The 18,896-nt window shown below is 47.3% G+C and overlaps 1 protein-coding gene across 1 annotated transcript in view; it reads right to left on the bottom strand.

Moving 5' to 3' along the window:
• The window catches only part of MTUS2 (microtubule associated scaffold protein 2), a 71,556-nt gene that overhangs the window by 14,022 nt on the left and 38,638 nt on the right, over nucleotides 1-18,896 (bottom strand). The window contains exons 3-4 of the mRNA XM_035003622.1: nucleotides 8,852-9,066; nucleotides 1,683-1,788 (exon numbers count right to left, since the gene is read on the bottom strand). Coding sequence (XP_034859513.1) covers nucleotides 1,683-1,788; nucleotides 8,852-9,066 — 321 coding nt within the window. The remainder of the gene's footprint in view (nucleotides 1-1,682; nucleotides 1,789-8,851; nucleotides 9,067-18,896) is intronic.

Consider the following 18,896-nt stretch of genomic DNA (forward strand, 5'->3'; position numbering starts at 1 on the left):
TCATATTCCCTTTCCAGAGACCATTTTCCTACAGTGCAGTGAGGGACTTTAGAACACTTGCAGATGATCCCAAAAACCCAAGATAAAAGTTAATACCTATTCTGGAGATGGTATAAACCATCGCTAGTATCTATATACCCATATGAATTTCATTATTTTAAGGTCATGACACTCTGTCCCATGCTTAATACTGTACTCTAAGACAGTGGTTCTCAAATTTTGCTGCATGTTGGAATCACCTGGAGAGCTTTAAAAAATCCTGATGCCTAGGCTGCACTCCAAAGCAATTAAATTAGAATCTCTGCAGTGGGATCTATACCTAAGTGTTAAAAAAAAAAAAATCCCCAGGTGGTTCTAATGTGCAGCCAAGGGTGGTAATTGGTACTCTAAGTGGGAGACATGCTCTCAGGACACAGATAATACATTTAAGTAGTTCTCAGGGAAGTACTCTTCCTTGACTCCAGCTTGGACTTCTTCATGTACTAATAAGTCCCAGAGGTGGTGGGGCTGGTGCTTGAGGGAAGCAAAACATGAGTATTGGTTGTTGCACAGCAGATTTCGTTGTTTACAAAGAACATTTTTAAAATAATTTTTAAGAAATCTGATGTTGGGGCGCCTGGGTGGCTCAGTCGGTTAAAGCAACTAACTCTTGATTTTGGCTCAGGTCGTGATCTCAGAGTTGTGAGATAAAACCCTATGTCGGGCTCTGTGCGCAGCACGGAGTCTGCTTGAGATTCTCTCTCCCTCTCCCTCTGTCCCTCCCACTCATGGTCTCTCTCTAAAATAAATAAATGCATCTTAAAAAAAACCTCTGATGTTAACTTCCAAATTCTTAAAATTCGTTAATCTATTTATTAAATTCTATTGCTTTTAATATGCTTAAACAACCAGTTAACTAGGGAAAAAAAGTGAGGTAGGGAGAGAAATTGAAAAATAAATGATATATACTAACGGAAATGCATGTCAAAAGTGTAAAAAAGCTTCTTTCACAAAGTAAAAATCTTAGTAGTGCTTGGTAAATGTTGTTAGTGTTGTTATGACTCACAAAAAAAACCTCTATGTATTGAAAGATAATTCAAAGTTACAAAAAAATGTAAAAAAGATTTGGAGCTCTGCATAGCCCACGGGGAATGTGGGGCAGGTATGAGATGTGGAGACCCAGATCCAGCTGGACACTGCTGTGGCCCTGAACGTGCCATAAATGTGAGGAAAGTGCACCTACCTTGGGGTCGCCATTTTGTTTTAAAAGGCAACAAGACAAGGTAAAGCCCAGGACTTCCAGGCCTACTTTGGAAGAGTGGTTCTCCAGCTTTGAGACCCCTCAGAATGACCTCAGGAACCCTGAACAATTATGATGTGCAGAAGGCACCCCACAGCAGCTACATGGGATCGCCGGGTGGGACCTGGGCTGGTGTCCGTCCCCCGGCACAGCTCCCCAAGGTTCTCATATCCAGGCAAGTTTGAGGGTAAATGTTTCTGAGGAAAAATGTAGTTACCTGGATGGATCCTGGATCTTTTCTCTCTTCTTTCCATAGGAAGCAACACGAAAGACACACCAGGACAGAGAGGAGGGGAAAACGGAAAGAGGAGCAAGAGAGGAAAGGCAGCAGTATATACTGGTTTGGCTCGCACGGCCCACCCCGAATGGCCGAACGGCTGCACACGTCAGGGCTGGTAGCTACCTTGGACTTTGTGGTGATGGTCATCCTGCAGGATCGCGATGGCTACCGTGTGGTTATTTTCCATCTCTAGGAGAGCAGCCTCATGGCTGGCCGTGAGATCTTCTACCTGAAGGAGGCCACAGCTATGGTTACACACAGAGATGGGGGAGTGGGTGGCAGGAGTGTCCTCGCTGCTCGGAGAACACAGGTGGAATTCAACCAGTGGAGATGTCTGTGGCCAAAACGTCAAGGACAAGCCATTCTGCTGAGAGGACAGCCGTCTCGGCCTTGCGCCAAGGCAGGGGAGCCAGGATCTGGCGATGTTGTGGCAGCCCCTGAGTCAGGGGGAGGTCACAGGGAAGTCACCACCTCAGCCCAGCTGCCTGCAGGCGGCTGACAGCTCCTGGTGGGGGACAGCTGCCTGAGCCACCTCCTCACTGCCCAGGGCCTGGTTTCCGGCCCGTCCCTTCCCACTCCCATTCCTTCTCCTGCCCAATCACTGAGACAATGGTGGACAAGGAAAAGAAGAGGGCCCTCTACTGGATGATCGGCTCTCTGTTGCCCCATGGCAGGTGGGAGCATCAGTACGCAAGACAAACCGAGGGAACTAACCTTTCTTAAGCCACCTGCTATTGGTTCCTGCACTTAACTCTCAAAGCAACATCACGAAGTAGGTCTTTTTATGCCCATTTTACAGATAAGGAGACCGAGGCTTAGAAGGGTTTGAAATGTTTTGCCAAGGACTCGTAAATGGCAGAGCTGGTCGTCGGCTTAGGCCTGTCTAACTCCACTGGTCAAACTCTCTCAAACTCACCGTTGTTGCCTGCCCCAGCAAGACCACAACCAATGCCTCAAGATGTTCTCCCCAGCGCCAGGACAGGCTGGCAGATCTGTGCGCTCAGCGTGTCTGCTTCACCATAACCTTGACCTCCAGGATGCAATTTGGAGTCCCCCCGTCCCCGGCAACGTGGAGCTACTCCCGTTTCTCTGGCTGAAGGCACATTTCCAGAATGTAATCACAGGTAGTGTGGCTGGTCCAGGATTTTTATTTCCACCCTTCCTGATCTCTGCAGACTGCCCCACCCCCCAGTATGTTTACTGTTCTTGTTCTTGTTGTGGCTGCTGCTTTAACCTTGAATGGATGACTTTTAGGAGTAATTTCAAAACACCACCTCTCCGCATGGTAGCAAACCAGAACAGTGTTTTTCCAAATTCTTTGTCAGTGAACCATTGTTAAAAAATACCACCGTACCTTGCGTTGAGCATGGGCCCACTCACACACAAAACCGAAGTTCCATAAGACAACCCTTTCCCTTCCTCCTTGAAATAACCTGGTTTTAAAATTTCTATCTTACTTTGTTTTTCAAAATGCCAGTTGCAAACCGCTACATTTATTTCATGACCTACTAGTGTATCAAAACCTGGCATTTGAGAAACACTGAACCAGGAAATGGGCCCCGGGGCCTGAAGCTCTTTGATGGACCAGGGGTAAGAACACACTGCTTCTAGCAGGTAATATTCAGCCATCTCTTAGAGACCCTCCTTTTTCTGGGGATAATTCACAGGCTGACCTTTGATTTGAAGGGAGGAAGGGCTCTCCACAAGAAAGGAAGCCCACTTACGAAGTGGATGCATCTGAGTATTTTTTATTTTAAAATGGGATGGATTCCCATTCTGGATAGTGTGATTGCGTGGGATAATTTGTCTGACTCCTCTCTCCTATGGAAAATGAGAACTTCATCCATTAAAAAAGAAATATCTCTGGCAAAACCAACAATGAACTCCACCGTGTTAGGAAAGCTGCATGATAAAATGCAAACGGACATGGTATGCAATGGTTCACTTTTATTTACTGGTCATTCTTGATTAAACAATATTTTACTTAAGGCTCAGAGCTATGAGTGCACTCAGCAGAAAGGCTGATTACCACAGTATCTAATTGTCCAAATCCTGTTTATATGAGGTTTTTATGGCATCTTTGTCCAGAGTCTTTTAGTCTCTTGGAAAAATAAATCACTGACTTAAAAAAATGGAAATATCTTTTCTTTCTGCTTTATTACTGATGTCAGTTAAGCCCATAGCACACTGTAGAAACAAATACCCACACATTATCTGGAGTTACATTACCCAGTTCAGAATAAAGAAAAATCTTTCATCAGTCTTTGGTATGATTCTAACTTATTGGGCTTTTATACAAATTGCCATGGGTAGTTTCAGGAAAGACAGATGAACGGAAGGGCTAGGTTCGAGAAAAGTCCCGCACGTCTCTGGAGCTGGATAGGCCCTGATTGGTCAATGCTACACTATGTTTGCAGCTAAACATACGCCCTTCTGGTTTGTTGGAAGGCAGGTCTTTGACTTACCGGTGATAACATAATGCCCCCAATACATTAAGGGTGACGTAAGGGCATGATCTCTCTGTTATGGCCTCTCAGAGGTGCTTTTATGAATTGTAATACCACGTCCCTAACTCTGAAAGGCCATATGCAAAGAGTGGAGTGCCCAGTACATTTCGAAGGAAACCAGAGAGAGTCAATGAGCCAAAATTTGGGCACAATAATCCTAACTCTTTGGTAATTTAGTAATTTCAGTAATTTCTATACATCTTTTTGGTTTTTAAAGAATACGAGGAAAGGGCTGTCCACTCTTGGCATCCTCTCTGTTGTCATGGTATTAATCCCCACAACATCTGCCATGGTTCCTGGCTTATTTCTGGAGCACGGGCTCGCACTCCGAAGCAGCCAGTAAGGGCTCTCAGCCTAAGGAGACTGGAAACCTTCTGAAGAGGAGATTCAGACAAGGTGAACGAAGGGAAACGCAAGGTCATTTTGTGCACAGGTCACCCAGAGACAAAAGGCAGTAAACTCTATCGGGCTGAATTACAGCAGACAAAGGCTTGGAAAAACCACCCTCAGGGGGGCGAGAATACAGCTGTGGGGCCTGCCTCACTCAGCCATTTGCAAAATACAGTTGTCTGAGGCTTTGGCAATTCACTTCGAGAAGACGGACCTTTAGAATGAAGAAGCCTCTGCGCTTCGTGTCGTCTCGGTTTCACTCATTAAACCCAAACCAGATTAAACTCCCATTTACCGCCACCCCAGACTCTGTATTCATATGTGATCAGACAGAGGGAGCCGGCCCATGTTTACTCTCCCCAGGGCTCTCTCGATGTTCCTTTCCAGGTAACGACGAGACCCTCCTTGCCTTCTGTCCCTGGTACAGCATCCTGGGCGCTGACTCGAGCAGGATGCCAGCCGTGCCACAGCGCCCAGTGCGACTTCCTCGCGTCCGGGTCGCGCCTCTGCCCCTTCTCCAGCCCAGCGCGTGGGCAGCTGTGCATGGAAGGCCCTATCTTCCCTGGGCCGCCTCCCCCCAGCGTGCGGGGGCTCTGGTGCTGCAAGACCCTGGGCCCCCGGGGACCTCATTCTGTTTGATTAGGGAGAGTGTAGCACGCATGACCAAAGAGACCTGATGCAAGATGATGGACAAAGTGGCCTCCGATTACCCGTGGGGATGCTGAGCCTGCCAGCTAGTCTAAAAGGATGAGTTCTCCAGGAAAGGGGAGAAAGTATGTCCTGGATGTGAGACAAGGCTGGTGGAAACTCCAAAGGACCAGCACGGCCGCTCCTCAACAAAGGCTCTGCTCAGACTTTATTGAGCGGAATCCATAATGCATCTAGGAACCAGTGGCCCCCGGAAGAGGGTGACTTCAGGGCCAGGTCAGGGAGTAAGACAAACTGCCAAAGGGTCTGGGAGCAATGGGGTCAAAGATCACAAATCTGGTCACTGGATACCAGGCTCTGTGGCTAAGTATCCATGGGGACCAGCCCCAGGCAGCCCAGAAGGGAGGGCTGCAAGCTGGACAGAGAAGCAACACCGTTTAGGGCTAACAGGGAAAAGCATGGGTGTTTACAGTGGAAATCTGTTCTATGTGCTTCGAGAAAGGGAAGTTCTGGCAATCTGGCTTCTATTAATGTGTAGCAAGCTATAGAATGGGAGCTGATTTTAATGAAACACCTTTTAGTCATACTTTTAAAATCAAAGTCCTACCATACCTTGGAGGTCACTGAGGAAAGCCAAGAGGCAAGACCATGCCCCCTGCTCGTGCCCCTAACCAGAGACTGCAGTGCTGGGCCCTGGGGCTTTTACGGACCACCAATGCTGGTCCCCCCTCAGCAATTCTGATTCAATTCATGTGGGGTGAAGACGAGGAGCGGTGTTTTGTCAGAGGTTCCCCTAAGTGATGCCCAGGTGTAGGCAGAGAGAGACAGTCTTTGCCCCTCCAGGGGAGCGAATGGCTGGATTTGTCCTATGGGAGATCCTGCAGTGAACTCAGAGGTCAGCCTGCCCTAGCAGTGAGTTCCCAAGTTGAGTTAAAGCCCCCGAAAATCCTGCATGTCGAAACTGATGCGGCCTCCCCATTGCCAGCCGTGGGGCGCTGGGGCATGAGGAGAAGCCAGACTGGTTAACTTGATTTTTAAGGCTCCAGGAGCACAGAGATGCTCCTACCTGTGGAGTTAGCATTGCCAAATGCAATTGTCCCTGATAAGGGAGACCCAACGAGTGTGGAGATTCTTGCGTGGGTAACTCACACCACAGACCATCCAAATCTCCATGGCAGTCATGCACTTGACCAACAGGCATTTATTCTGTCTGCAAACTGGGATGCTGGACTGAGGTACATTTCATCTTCCTCCCCACTGCCTGCATGCTCTCTGCTGGAGAAGGGGAGGGTCAGGATAGCAGCAGAACAATTCATAGATTTAAATCACGATCCTCCACCCCCGCCCCCAAACCAATGGGTTTCCATAGGTAAGGCTTACCCACATATAAACTCTTCAGAAGCTACTTCCATCATAAAGCTTTCCCCTTTCCTTATAGCTAGAAGTAATCTGAATTCCTAAACATGGCCTCTGTACTCCTCACCCAGTATTACAGTTTCTTGGGTACTTGTCTCAGAACTTTCCCCGATCTCTAACCTGGGGCTATGACACAAGCAAGTCCACACGTTCTATATCTTGGTATCGCTCCCAGTCGCCTGCCATAATGCCTTGCGTGCGGTGGCATTCGCCAAATATTCTTTGCACGGATGAATGAATAAATGAATCCTAGCTATTATGAAGGACTGAGAAGAGAAGAACTCAGAGCCTTCCTAAGACAGAGCACTTCTTAAATATACATGGGTGGCTTATGTGACTCCTTCTCAAGGGGAAAGGTTGGGGGCCTTCTTTCTTTCCAATCCCTCCCAGTATAAAATCTCTTCCGGGCTGCTGTGGCCCAGCTCAGAGGCCAGGCGAGAGCCCATCTCCCAGCGTGTGTGCCGGCCCCGGCGAAGCCCCGTCAGGCCCCCAGTGGTGTTGCAGCAGTGGACGGGCCCCGCTCAGCTGTGGCTTCAGCTCTCTGGTTCCCAGACACTGCACCCCGACAGGAGCTTTTGCTCGGAGCGCTCCCTCAAAGCACCTTCTCCTACTGGTGACCACCTCCCTGCCTCTTGGCATCTTCTCAACCAACCCGGAACTTCAGATCAGAAATCTTCTAGTGAATGTAGGGGGAAACATGATCTGTGTAAAACTGGGAGTGAACAGCCCAGGGATACAGAGGCACAGAACAAGTGGGTCTCTGCACACACTTGAGATGTATCGAGGGGCCAGGAAATCGGGAAGGCTGTGGAGAGCGACAGGTGCAAATGTCTACTCATGGGAGCTCTGCTCTGCAAGCTTAGGAGGCAAGATGCTGGGGCTCAGTTTCTAATCTTAGCAGCAGCAGGTAACTCTAGCTGCCAGCTATTCTGTTTCCTGGTCTCGGGGTCTAAAGCACCTCAAGCAGGCAGGCGTGTCTGGTTTCCACAGGCCTCTAGAAAAGGAGCATGCTAACCCGAGAAGCCGAATACAGGGCTGTCCAATGGGAGATTTTAAACGACAACAATAGTACTTATTATTACTCTGAAATGACTCTTGTGCCTCCTGCATTCCCAAGCCTCCAGGACTGCCGTCCAGGTTATTTATCTGGAAGCTGTCCGAGAAGAGCAGCCCGAATACTCATGCTAATGAAGGGCCATTCAGCGCGCGCCTGAGATTTAAAGAGCACTCTGCACAAATGCAAGTTTACTTTAGGGATGTGAAATAACACACCTGTTAGAAGGCGGGCATCGGGGCATCAGAGCCCTGGGGGCCTGGAAGGAAGAGCAGAGACAGGAGCCGAGCTAGCTCTCACGGAAGCGCAGCTGACCCTCTGTCTCGCTGCACAAGCCGCAGTCCCGGAGGGGAGCAGGCTTGGGGGGGCGGCACGACCCCGGGAATCCTCCTCAGTGGCTCCAGGGAGCACTGCCCTCTCTACGAAGACTGTCAGGCTGAGGTTAACTAGAGAATTTGTTCCTTCATTCAGCAGATGTGTGCCGAGGGAAGGCTCGGCAGTCAGGCACCAGACATCTGGAATGGGTAGACCCGGCCGACAATTCAAACTTCGCACTGGACTGCATGGACCCTGGAGCCAGACTGGGTTCCTCCCCGGCTTTTCCCGGCCCCACCCTGTGAGTTCTGGCAGATGATTCAACCCCTGGGACTTGGTCTTCTCACCCGTGAGATGGGGGCGATGACGGAACCCATGTCGCAGGGCTGCTGCGAGGATGGATGATTGGTACAGGTAGAGAGTTAAGAGCAATCCCCAGTGCATCACAAGTGCTAGGTGTGTCTGCTTGTGATTACCACCGCCCTCCGAGGAATATACAGATGAGAAACAGGGGACCCGAGTAAAATTTATAGTTCATTCAACAGTGATAAGCGACTAGAGTAGGGACAGGACAGGAAGAGTGTGTAGGTGGTGGGGGAGGGGCTGTAAGTTTAGATAAAGAAAGGCCTCGCTGAGAAAGTGATTTTGGAGAAACGTCTGGATGAGACGGAAAGAGGGAGCCATGGAATGTCTAGAGGGAGAGCATTCCAGGCAGAGGGCACAGCAAATGCAAAAGCCCCAGGGTGGGAGCGTGCTTGGGAAGAAAGGCACGGGAGGGAGGCCAGGGTGGCTGTGGGGGGTGGGGGGAGAGGGAGCAGCAGGAAGAAATGAGGTCGGAGAGTGAACTTGACAGAAGCTCACCTACGGAGCAGCACTTCTTGCTAAAGCAGCGGCGCTGGCAGCCCTCCACCTTCCACCTGTGTATCCCAACAGCAGAGACAGAGCGCCGAGGGCGGACTGACCTGCTCCCGGTGCTGACACCGGATCCGCAGCAGCTGGGCGTGGTGCTCCTCCTGCAGGCGCACCATCTCGGCCTCAAACTGCCGCTGCAGCCTCTCCTCCAGGTCCTGCAGCTCCGCCCGCTGCTGCCAGCCCAGCCTCCGCACCTCCTCCTCAAACCGCCTCTCCAGGTCCTCCTTTTCCTTTTGCAGTTTCTCACACTTGGCTGTGTTGAAGGCTGGTGGGGAGGGGGAGAATAACACCTTTTGAAAAATTGCTTACGAGGCACCAAAAGCTTCGAGCCCGAGCGTCTTTAATACCCACCGGCAGATCACCAAGGTTAATGTAATAACCAGGGCAAGATTCTCCTACTCTTGCTTCTGTAGAGCTTCACAGTTTGCAAAGCGCTTTGCCTTCTACCGCGTTTGGTCCTTAAAACCGACCCTGGGTGTTGGGATCGAGAACGTGAGCCCCAGGGAGCTCGGGTGACTTGCCGGAGGTCCTCCGGTGTGCGGAGAAAAGAGCTGCAAAGGCAGATTTGGGCTTTCTGCCCGCAAGCCCCGTGTTCCTGTACTAGAGCAGGGTTTCTCTGAGTGTCCATGGACCACAGCCATCAAAATACTGGGGGTTGGTTAAAAATGCACGCTCCTAGGCACACCTTGAGTGGGTTAGAGCCCCTGGGGCAGAACTCAGGATGTGCTTTTCACAAGGTCCATGGTGACTCATGTCCATCGAGGTTTGGGACCTGAGCGCACCTGGAAGCTGGAGACAGGATGGGGGGTGGGGTAGGGAGGGAGGACACGTAGATACTGAAGGCTGTTCCCTTGGGGCTGAAAAGCCAGGTGGGGCTATCTCAGAGAAAGTGCAGGGGTAATAGAGCTTCACCAACAACCAGGCTTCTCCCCAGAAGGGCTAACCGCTCAATACCCCCATGCCACCCCGCACAGCCCTGGTGCGTTTCCTGTGCCGCGGGCTGGGGATGGGGACTGTGGCCCAGCCTGCTGCCCCCGCCACTGCTCTGCTTAGCGTTTGTGCCTCCCTTGGGCTGCAGGTGGGAGTGACTGCTTCCATTTTAAAGATCACTGCCTCCACTGCAAACTGCTTTCAAGAAGGAGGAAAAACAGCTTGACAATCTACTACGCTTAGGTCAAATGGAGTTGCTTATACCCAGCACACGCACGCAGAAAGGCGCACGCACACACCACGCACGTTCTGCAAGTGCCCTCTGCTCTGCGCTACAAGGTGGGGAAACATGGTCACCTGCTTTATCATTGAGTGAGTAGGTATAAGTGCTGGGTAAGTGGGATCTACCCCTTGCGGGGCGGGGCAGGGTGGGGGGGATGATCAGGAATACACACCCAAGGTAAGTGAGATAGCAAGTGAAACAGCCTAATCAGAAGTCCCACCCTAAAGAGGCAGCTAATTCAAGGGCTTCTTTGTCACATTTGACTCTAAAAAAGTTCTTTTAATCAGCACTGGGATGTTTAAAAACATTTTTTTCCCCTGGTAAAATGAGTGGTGGATTGGCTGGACACCACACAGGCACATTGTCCTATGTGAACAGTGTGTAAGCATCTGGCCAGCCCAGCAGCCTCAGACAGACCCCAGTGGCCTTCCTGTTCTCGTGCTTCACCTGGCCCAGTGTCCCAGGTCCTAGCATCGGGTGGAGGATTCCAACGCACAGTCTGGAGAAGTTGTTTGCAGGATCTGCCAATGTAATCAGGGTGAACCCAGGGTGGGATGGTGGGCACTGTCCTCTCCAGGTGCGAGCAATAAGAGGACGTACTATCTTAGAGAATTTAATAGCAATAACCAAACTGACTTTGAAAACCCTCTGCCTTTTAATGTTCTCTTGTACCAGCAATTCTGAAAAATGTTAGTGAAAAATAATCCTCCTCAAAATAGTCTTTTGTTGGCCTAAGTTCTAAACGATTGCTACAATTACTTTTGAGGTTTTTAAAAATAATTTTTGTATTTCATAAAAATCACAGAGAAAACTTGGAAGTATAGTACAAATTATTGTACAAATGACATTTGTCCCCTGAACCATTTGAGAATAAGATGCTGACCTGTTGTCCCACTAACCCTGAATTCCTTAGTGTATATTCCCTGCAAATAAGGACATTCTCCTACATAACCACAATATAATCATTAAGATCAGGACATCAACACTGATCCAATGGTGCCATCCAATGCTCAGACCCATTTAAATTTCACCAATTGTCCCATAATATCCTTTCTAGAAAAAGGATCCAGTTCTGAGTCACAAGTTGCATTTAGCTGTATGGTCTCCTCACTCTCCTTCAGTCTGGGACAGTCCTTGGTCTCTTCTTGACTTTTGGGACCTTGGCGCTTTTAAAGTCGAAAGGCTATTATTTTGTAGAATGTCTCTCAATTTGGTTTGTCTGATAATTCCTCATTACTAGATTCGGGTCACGCATGTTTGGCAGAAAATATCACAGAAGCGGCATTGCGCTCTCATTTGAATATTAATCAATAAAAATGAGATTTCTTTTTAAATTGTGTATGTAGTGAGTCAGGAAGATAATGCTTATTACTGATTATTGCAAGGTTATACGGGAAATGATACACGGTTTGGAGGAAGCGGTAGTACAGATAGATGGTCCATCTAGAGTGTCACATATGCTAGGAATGCCCCTGAATATTGTTGTCACCTCCGCTGCGAGTGAATCTTCTGGGCGAGGTTTACCTAAGGGGCAGATTGCTGGGGGTGCTAACAAGTACTAGCATGAATAACAGACTCAGTCCGAGGCTTTCTGGTGCCTGGTGGTCAGGTCATGGTGGAAAAAGGTTGAGGGTTCTCCCTTACGTCTGATCACTGCAGGCTACGGTCCCTATAAAAAGGACCTGACAGTAACTATCAGCCAAAGGGGCTCAGGTCTGGAAGCAGCAGTGGGAAAATGCTTGCTCCCGGAAGTTCTGGCTCACTGGCTTTATTAGCCTAGCTCTGGCTTTTCCCAAAGACCCTCCAGCCAGGGAAAGTTGATAGGGGTTTCACCAGGGAATTTAGCTGGTGAAAAAAACTATCAGGACCCACAGACCAGGTAAAAGGTATATATAAAGACAGGATTAATCTGGGGTGACTGGATTTTATTTTATTTTTTCATTTTTTAAAAGATTTTATTTATTTCAGAAAGAGAGAGAGCAAGAGAGCATGAGTGTGTATGTGGGGCAGGGGGAGCAGAGGGAGAGAGAGAAGCAGACTCCCCGCTGAGCTGAGAGCCCGATGTGGGGCTTGATCCCAGGACCCTGAGATCATGACCTGAGCCTAAGGAAGTCGCTTAACTGACTGAGCCACCCAGACACCCCCTGGGGTGACTAGATTTTTAATAGCAAGAACAAAAACCATGGAATGTCCATTTAAAAAATAGTGGTTGACGGATTGAGACAAAGTCAAATTGTGGCAAATAGGGGGCGCCTGGGTGGCTCAGTTGGTTCAGCGTCCGGCTCTCAATTTCGGCCCTGGTCATAATCTCAGGGTCCTGAGACTGAGCCCCCACATCAGGCTCTGTGCTCAGCATGGAGTCTGCTTGAGTTTCTCTCTCTCTCGGCCCTTCCCCTAGCTTGTGTGTGCTCTCTCTCTAAAATAAATAAATAAGTATTTTTGAAAAAATGGAGGGAAACAGAGGAGCAGTAATTGTACCCACACTGGGGGACGGACGGGAGTCATCCTACAAAAGGAAGATGGATGCCACTAGATGATCCAGGGATACACAGGTAGTGAGCCCCAGGGAGGGTTTCTGGGTGCTCGGGGCCTCTTCCGAGGATACTCTTGTGTCTGTAATTCGGGTGAATTGACTTCAAAGTGGTCTTTGTCCCATGTAGCATGCACCAGTGGACGGGGACAAAGCAGCGACAATATGTTCGCTTTTATTTAAAGTAGGTCTACAAAGCAGCACACAGACAGGTGACACAAATTGCCAAAAGATCATGACAGTCAGCACCATTCCTGATGAAGTACACGCACACCAAAGTAAGAAACAATTTCCATCTATAAAGCTGATAAAGATGAAATATTCTGATAGCCGGGAGGGTCCGAGGAAAGTAGCATCCAATGGACCATTCGTGGGAATATGATGGATAAGCCGCTTTGGAGGGCAAAAATATCTTTCAACATTTACATGCGAGGGACAGGAGCATTTGGGGGTGACAGGGAAAGAGCACGGGTTTTTGGGGGCGGTGATGAAAATGTCCTAAACAGATTGTGGTGACAATTACACAACTCTGGATACACTAAAAACCACTGAATTGTACACTTTAAATGGTGAACTGTAAGGCATGTGAATTCTATCTCAATAAAGTTTTTACAAAAACGGGAAAAATTTTTAAAAATAACATGACAGGGAAAATACCTCAGAGGATAAATGTAGATGTTTTTATAGGAGGAAAGGTCATATTCTGATCTGAAAACTGTATAACAAGGATGAGGATATATGCTGGCAAAATGAAACAGAAATGCAAACCCCACCACTACACGACACATGTATACACGCACACACATACACCGATACATGCGGAATAGGACAGAACTTAACCATTCTTACTGCCTCTTAACTAGAGATAGATTGAGCATATAAAACTCAACTGAAAATAATAAAACATGCTAATCATGTATTTTGGTTTTGATAAGTGTTATTTTGTACGGGAAAATTTTATTTATTATATAGTCCTATCAGTGTCGTTAATTCCAGAAAATCAAGGCAGGAAGTTGACTCCACAGATTGTGTAGCTGGAATGAAGCAGATAACAAGGTAAAGAAACAAATGAAAGCAAATCAGTTACACTGGAGAAAGAAATGACATGATGTATGCCTTTGAAGCCAACGATTTTGCAAATGCACAAAGTGGATCTCGGATGATTACTACAGCGGGATCTGCTTTAGGGAAGTAGTGTGGGCTAGTTATAGAAATGATAAATCCAATATACATATAGGACAAATCCTATAAAGAAAATCTTTAAAATAAATAAAAATAAAGAATGATACAAAGCGGCATAGGTAACCAGTAAAAAATAAGGTAAATCTTTTTGTGCCATCATGGAATGATATCTGTAACATATTGTTAAACAAACAAAGGTAAGATGCAGAAACAGTGTGATGGTGTAATTCTGTTTGTAATGAAAATGTATCTGTATTTCCACTTCTCTTCCCTCGGGAGGTTGTGTGTTTAATTACAGGACTCACTGCCCAATGAACACCTGCAACAATAAGCATTTAATTTAAAAAACCCTTATTATTTGTTTACATGTTTTAAAAGTTAAAAAAAAAACATTTAAAAATTACTATCGTAATTGGGATGCCTGGGTGGCGAAAATATAACACTTGTAATTCACCAGCATGAGTTTGAAAAGCAAAAGCAGGATTTGACCACAGTTGGTTAAGTGTCTGCTTTCGGCTCAGGTCGTGATCCCAGGGTCCTGGGATCGAGCCCCGCATCAGGCTCCCAGATGGAGGGAGCCTGCTTCTCCCTCTCCCTCTCCCTGCCGCTCCCCCTGCTTGTGCTCTCTCTCTCTCTCTGACAAATAAATAAATAAATAAAATCTTTTTAAAAAATTACTATCATAATTAAGAAGACAGGGTTTGAAAAGGTAATGGTATCCCATGGTCAGAATTAACAAGACTCTTCTATCTTACTTGCTATTTTATTTATATTAGCGGCAGGATGATTCATGGGCCTGGCAATCTATCCGGGGGCTCAGAGATGATTGGTTTTCATCCCAGAGCTGTCCCTGAACTGCACTAAATCATGAGCTGTGAAGGCCTCGGTTTTGCTGTCTATAAAGTGGCAAAGTAATCATTTTTTTCACATGGAGCTCCAATCCCCAAATTCCCAGTGCTATTAGGTACAAGCGAGGTGAGACTTCTATTCTTTCCATGCCGCCATGTTGTAAGCCCCGTGCCTGCAGGAGATATTGGGTAGGAAGAGCAGCTGGGGCCCCAAGAAGGACAGCTCCAATAATGGAGTCCCTAAAGGAAATAAATATCCTCTTTCTTCTGGCAAATCTTCAAAAATATATCTGTTCGGGCATTTTGCAGACAGAGATTAACGCAGGCTCATTTAGTAGCCTTATGCAACATCTAGAGTCTTACTTTCATTCATTCTTTCTTTATTTCTATTCATGTGAAAGCATTTGGTACTTCATAGTGCAGAGGCAAACACCATAATAATAAATCCTTAGAACCTAGGAAGCTGAGACAATAATTTCAAGAATAGCAGGATTTTGATTGGCTAAGAAAATATGACACTTGTAATTCACAAGCATGAGTTTGAAAAGCAAAAGCAGGATTAGAATCTATTGTGCTGTTTTAAATAACTGAACATATAGGGGGATGTATGTAAGAACATATACAGTGGTGTGTATGTGTATATATCCACTATAATACTATATAATATTATTAAAGCTGAATTTAGCACACCCTCAGACATACATAACACCATGATACCAATCTATCAGCTCATGAGTGTGACACATGAAGATGTAGTGATCCTGGGGACACCGGCAGATGACACTGCTGTGGCACCAATTGTAAAAACGTACTGTGTTGGGCGCCTGGGTGGCTCAGTTGGTTAAGCGACTGCCTTCGGCTCAGGTCATGATCCTGGAGTCCCGGGATCGAGTCCCGCATCGGGCTCCCTGCTCGGCAGGGGGTCTGCTTCTCCCTCTGACCCTCTTCCCTCTCGTGCTCTCTGTCTCTCATTCTCTCTCTCTCAAATAAATAAATAAAATCTTTAAAAAAAAAACAAAAAACAAAACGTACTGTGTTGACCACAGCTCATAAATCAACTGAGAGGAGAACTCAGTGAGTAAGATCAAGTTTCTTTAAACAATCGCCCCAAATGTCTTTTGAATAATTATGACTTTTTATTGTTTTGCCAAAGAGGTAGCAAAGATGGGTAAATACACTGCCTGCTCTACAGCTCATGACAAAAGCGGAAGGAATAATATTATACTGCCTTTTGCATCCTAGGGAGTGCTTTAGCTGTAACAATTATAAAATCATCTAAATATAAAGAAATGAGGGGCGCCTGGGTGGCTCAGTCAGTTAAACGCCTGCCTTCGGCTCAGGTCATGATCCCAGGGTCCTGGGATTGAGCCCCGCGTCGGGCTTCCTGCTCAGTGGGGAGCCTGCCACTCCCCCTGCTTGTGCTCGCACGCGCTCTCTCTCTCTGACAAATAAACAAATAAAATCTTTAAAATAAATAAATATAAAGAAATGATACTCTGTATAAATAAGTATTTATACAGTATATAAGTATTATAATAGTGTAAGTATTAACAGTAAGCATATTACTTACTAATATAATTAATAAGTACATAATAAGTATGTAAGTATACTAGTATGTCTTATATCAGTATATAAGTATTATAATAGTCACTGAATTCATATGTTGAAGTGTTAACGCCCAGTACCTCAGGATGTGACCATGTTTGGAGACGGGATTTTCACAGAGGCAGTGAAGTTAAAATGAGGGCATTAGGGTTGGCTCTGATCTAATATGACTGGTGTCTTTCTAGGACACAGATGCCTATGGAAGGAAAATGATGTGACAGGGAGAAGGTGCCCATCTGTAAAACCCAAGAGGAGAGAGGCCTCAGAAGAATGAGCACTCTGCCAACCCCTTGGTCTTGCACTACCAGCCTCCAGGACCATGAGAAGATGGGTTTCTGTTGTTTAAGCCCCCCAGCCTGCAGGACTCGGCAAGTGCAGCCCCACGTACCTAATGCAGTCCCCATCATCACTACACTACACTAACCACAGTTAGAGATGATGAAGTTGTTTCTTTGGGAGGTGGGGGGCAATTAAACAGACATAACTTTCAAGGAAAAAGAATTTAAAATTACCCATAATCTCACTACAAAAAAGATGAAATTTTCAATTGCATCATCCCTTCATCGTTGTTGCAGATGCGTGAATTCGTAATATTCTACTAGGAATTTTCCATGTCCTGATGCTTAACATTTTCATGGCTACCTTAGATTCTCATGTTGATGCACTACAATTGATACGCCCTCATTGCTGGAAATTTGGTCTGTGTCACCCATATATTACTTTGCTTTTTTCATTAGGATAAATCCCCAGGAGTGGAATGGGGTTAAAGTTTATGAGCATCTTCATGCTGAGAGGTTTTTGGTTTTGGGGTTTTTTGGATGGCAGTGATTCTGTAACAAACCAGTGCCCACTAGGGAGAGCCATACTGCCTGAAAACATGCCCTCTGGTGGCGAATGCATTTGTCTACGCTGGTCAGATCACGGTGACAGGCGGGAGGCAAACAGGATTGGTCTGCAAACACGCTGCCTGGGTCCTGGCCACTGTCCTTCACAGCCCTACCCTCAGTTTCTCTGTAAGACCTTCCTTTTGATGAAAATGTCAAGGAGAGAGAAAAGGAGGGGCTGGAAATGGAACACAAAAGGTTCAGGTACAGAGTAGAAATGAGACAGGAGTCAGGGAGAGAGTCCTGGGTCTCTGTCAGCTTTGCAGGTCCGGGCAGCGTCTCCAGGGCCTAGGGACAGAATGGGCACTTGCGCTGTGGAAATCACAGCCTGCACCCGACACATCCGGCACCACCTAGGTGGGTTCTATTACACTGTAACCCTATTAGGTGTCCAGTAAGAGCCTGATGATCTCTGTTTGCAGGGAGCAGGTGGGGGCTGAGAAAGGGCAACTGCCTGGGCCGAGGCCACCGTGCGAGTGGACTAGGCCCAACAGAGCAGGCGCTCACTGTTCTGAATTGCATCTCTTTACCTGTCTGTGTCCTTACGAGTGGGACAGGGTCCTATCCGTAGGCAGGCCGACAGTCAAGAGACAGTAACTAAACTTACCGCACACCGGCCGTCTGCCACACCCCCATCCTATGCGCAGTGTGAACAAGACACAGTCATGGGGGCAAATAAATAAAATCAGCAAAACTTTAAAATAGCAACATTTTAGATTAAGCTAAAGCTTTCAATAACTGCAGAGAAGTAAAAGAAGGACGGCGCTAGCAAAGGACCAGGAAAGGGCAGGTTAGGCTGAGCTGGGATGGACGAGGGAGGTCCCTCTGGGAAGACAGCATCCAGTTAGCTGTGAATGACAAGAAAGAGGCAGAGCGCCGAGAGCTGGAGGGAGAGAGTCTCATGTGGAGGAACCACAGTGCAAAGGTCCTGAGCCCGGAACGTTTCAGAGTACATAAGGAACAGAAAGACTGCCACGGGGCTTGAGTGTCCGTGACAGGGAGAGTGGAGGGAGATTTAAGTTCAAGAGATAGGCAGGGTCAGGTCATGCAGAGCCTGTGGTCTCTGGGGAGGAGTTGGAGGTCTACTCTGGTACAGTGGGAAGCCCAGACAGTCTCAAAGAGGGGATAACAAGGGGTAAGTAAGCTTTTACAAGATCCCTCTGGTGGCTGCATGGAGAACAGAGTGCAGGAGGCAAGGGTGGGGACAAGAACAGCAATGAGGAGGATACGTGTGGAGTCTAGGCGGTGTTCATGGTGACGGGGACTGAGGCTACAGCAGGCTAAGGAATGGATGGATGTGCGCTGTATTTGGGAGGCAAAGCCACCTTGATGTGCTCATGGACTGCAGGAGGGAGATGAGGGAAGTCAGGAAGCATTTATCGGGCGAGTGGTCTGAGCAGCGGGGGCTGGTGGTGCCATTTCAGGAGATGGGAACATAGGAGGAAGAGTCCCCCTGGGGAGAAACACCAGGCATTAGGCACCAAACAAACCCTCCCTGGATTCATAGATGAATTCATGCACATCTGAAGGTCAGCGGTTCACAAATGCTTTGGGGGGATTCTCCTCTGGTCCATTGTACTCAGGAAGGGCTTTCCTGGATTTTGTTGCAAAACACAAAACTCAGGACCCTGAATTTTGACAAGCCACTTTAATGATGAACGATGAGGCGTTGTATGAGAGTGGTTCGTATGCTGTGGTTTATTTTATAAAAGTGTTGAGGTGTTCCATGAAAAAGTGCTCAATATCGCTCGGCATCAGGGAAATCCAAATCAAAACCTCAATGAGATACCACCTCACACCAGTCAGAATGGCTAAAATTAACAAGTCAGGAAA

The sequence above is a fragment of the Mirounga leonina genome, unplaced genomic scaffold (assembly GCF_011800145.1).
Source record: "Mirounga leonina isolate KUSES-001 unplaced genomic scaffold, KU_Mleo_1.0 Mir_127, whole genome shotgun sequence".
In the NCBI taxonomy this organism is placed as follows: domain Eukaryota; kingdom Metazoa; phylum Chordata; class Mammalia; order Carnivora; family Phocidae; genus Mirounga; species Mirounga leonina.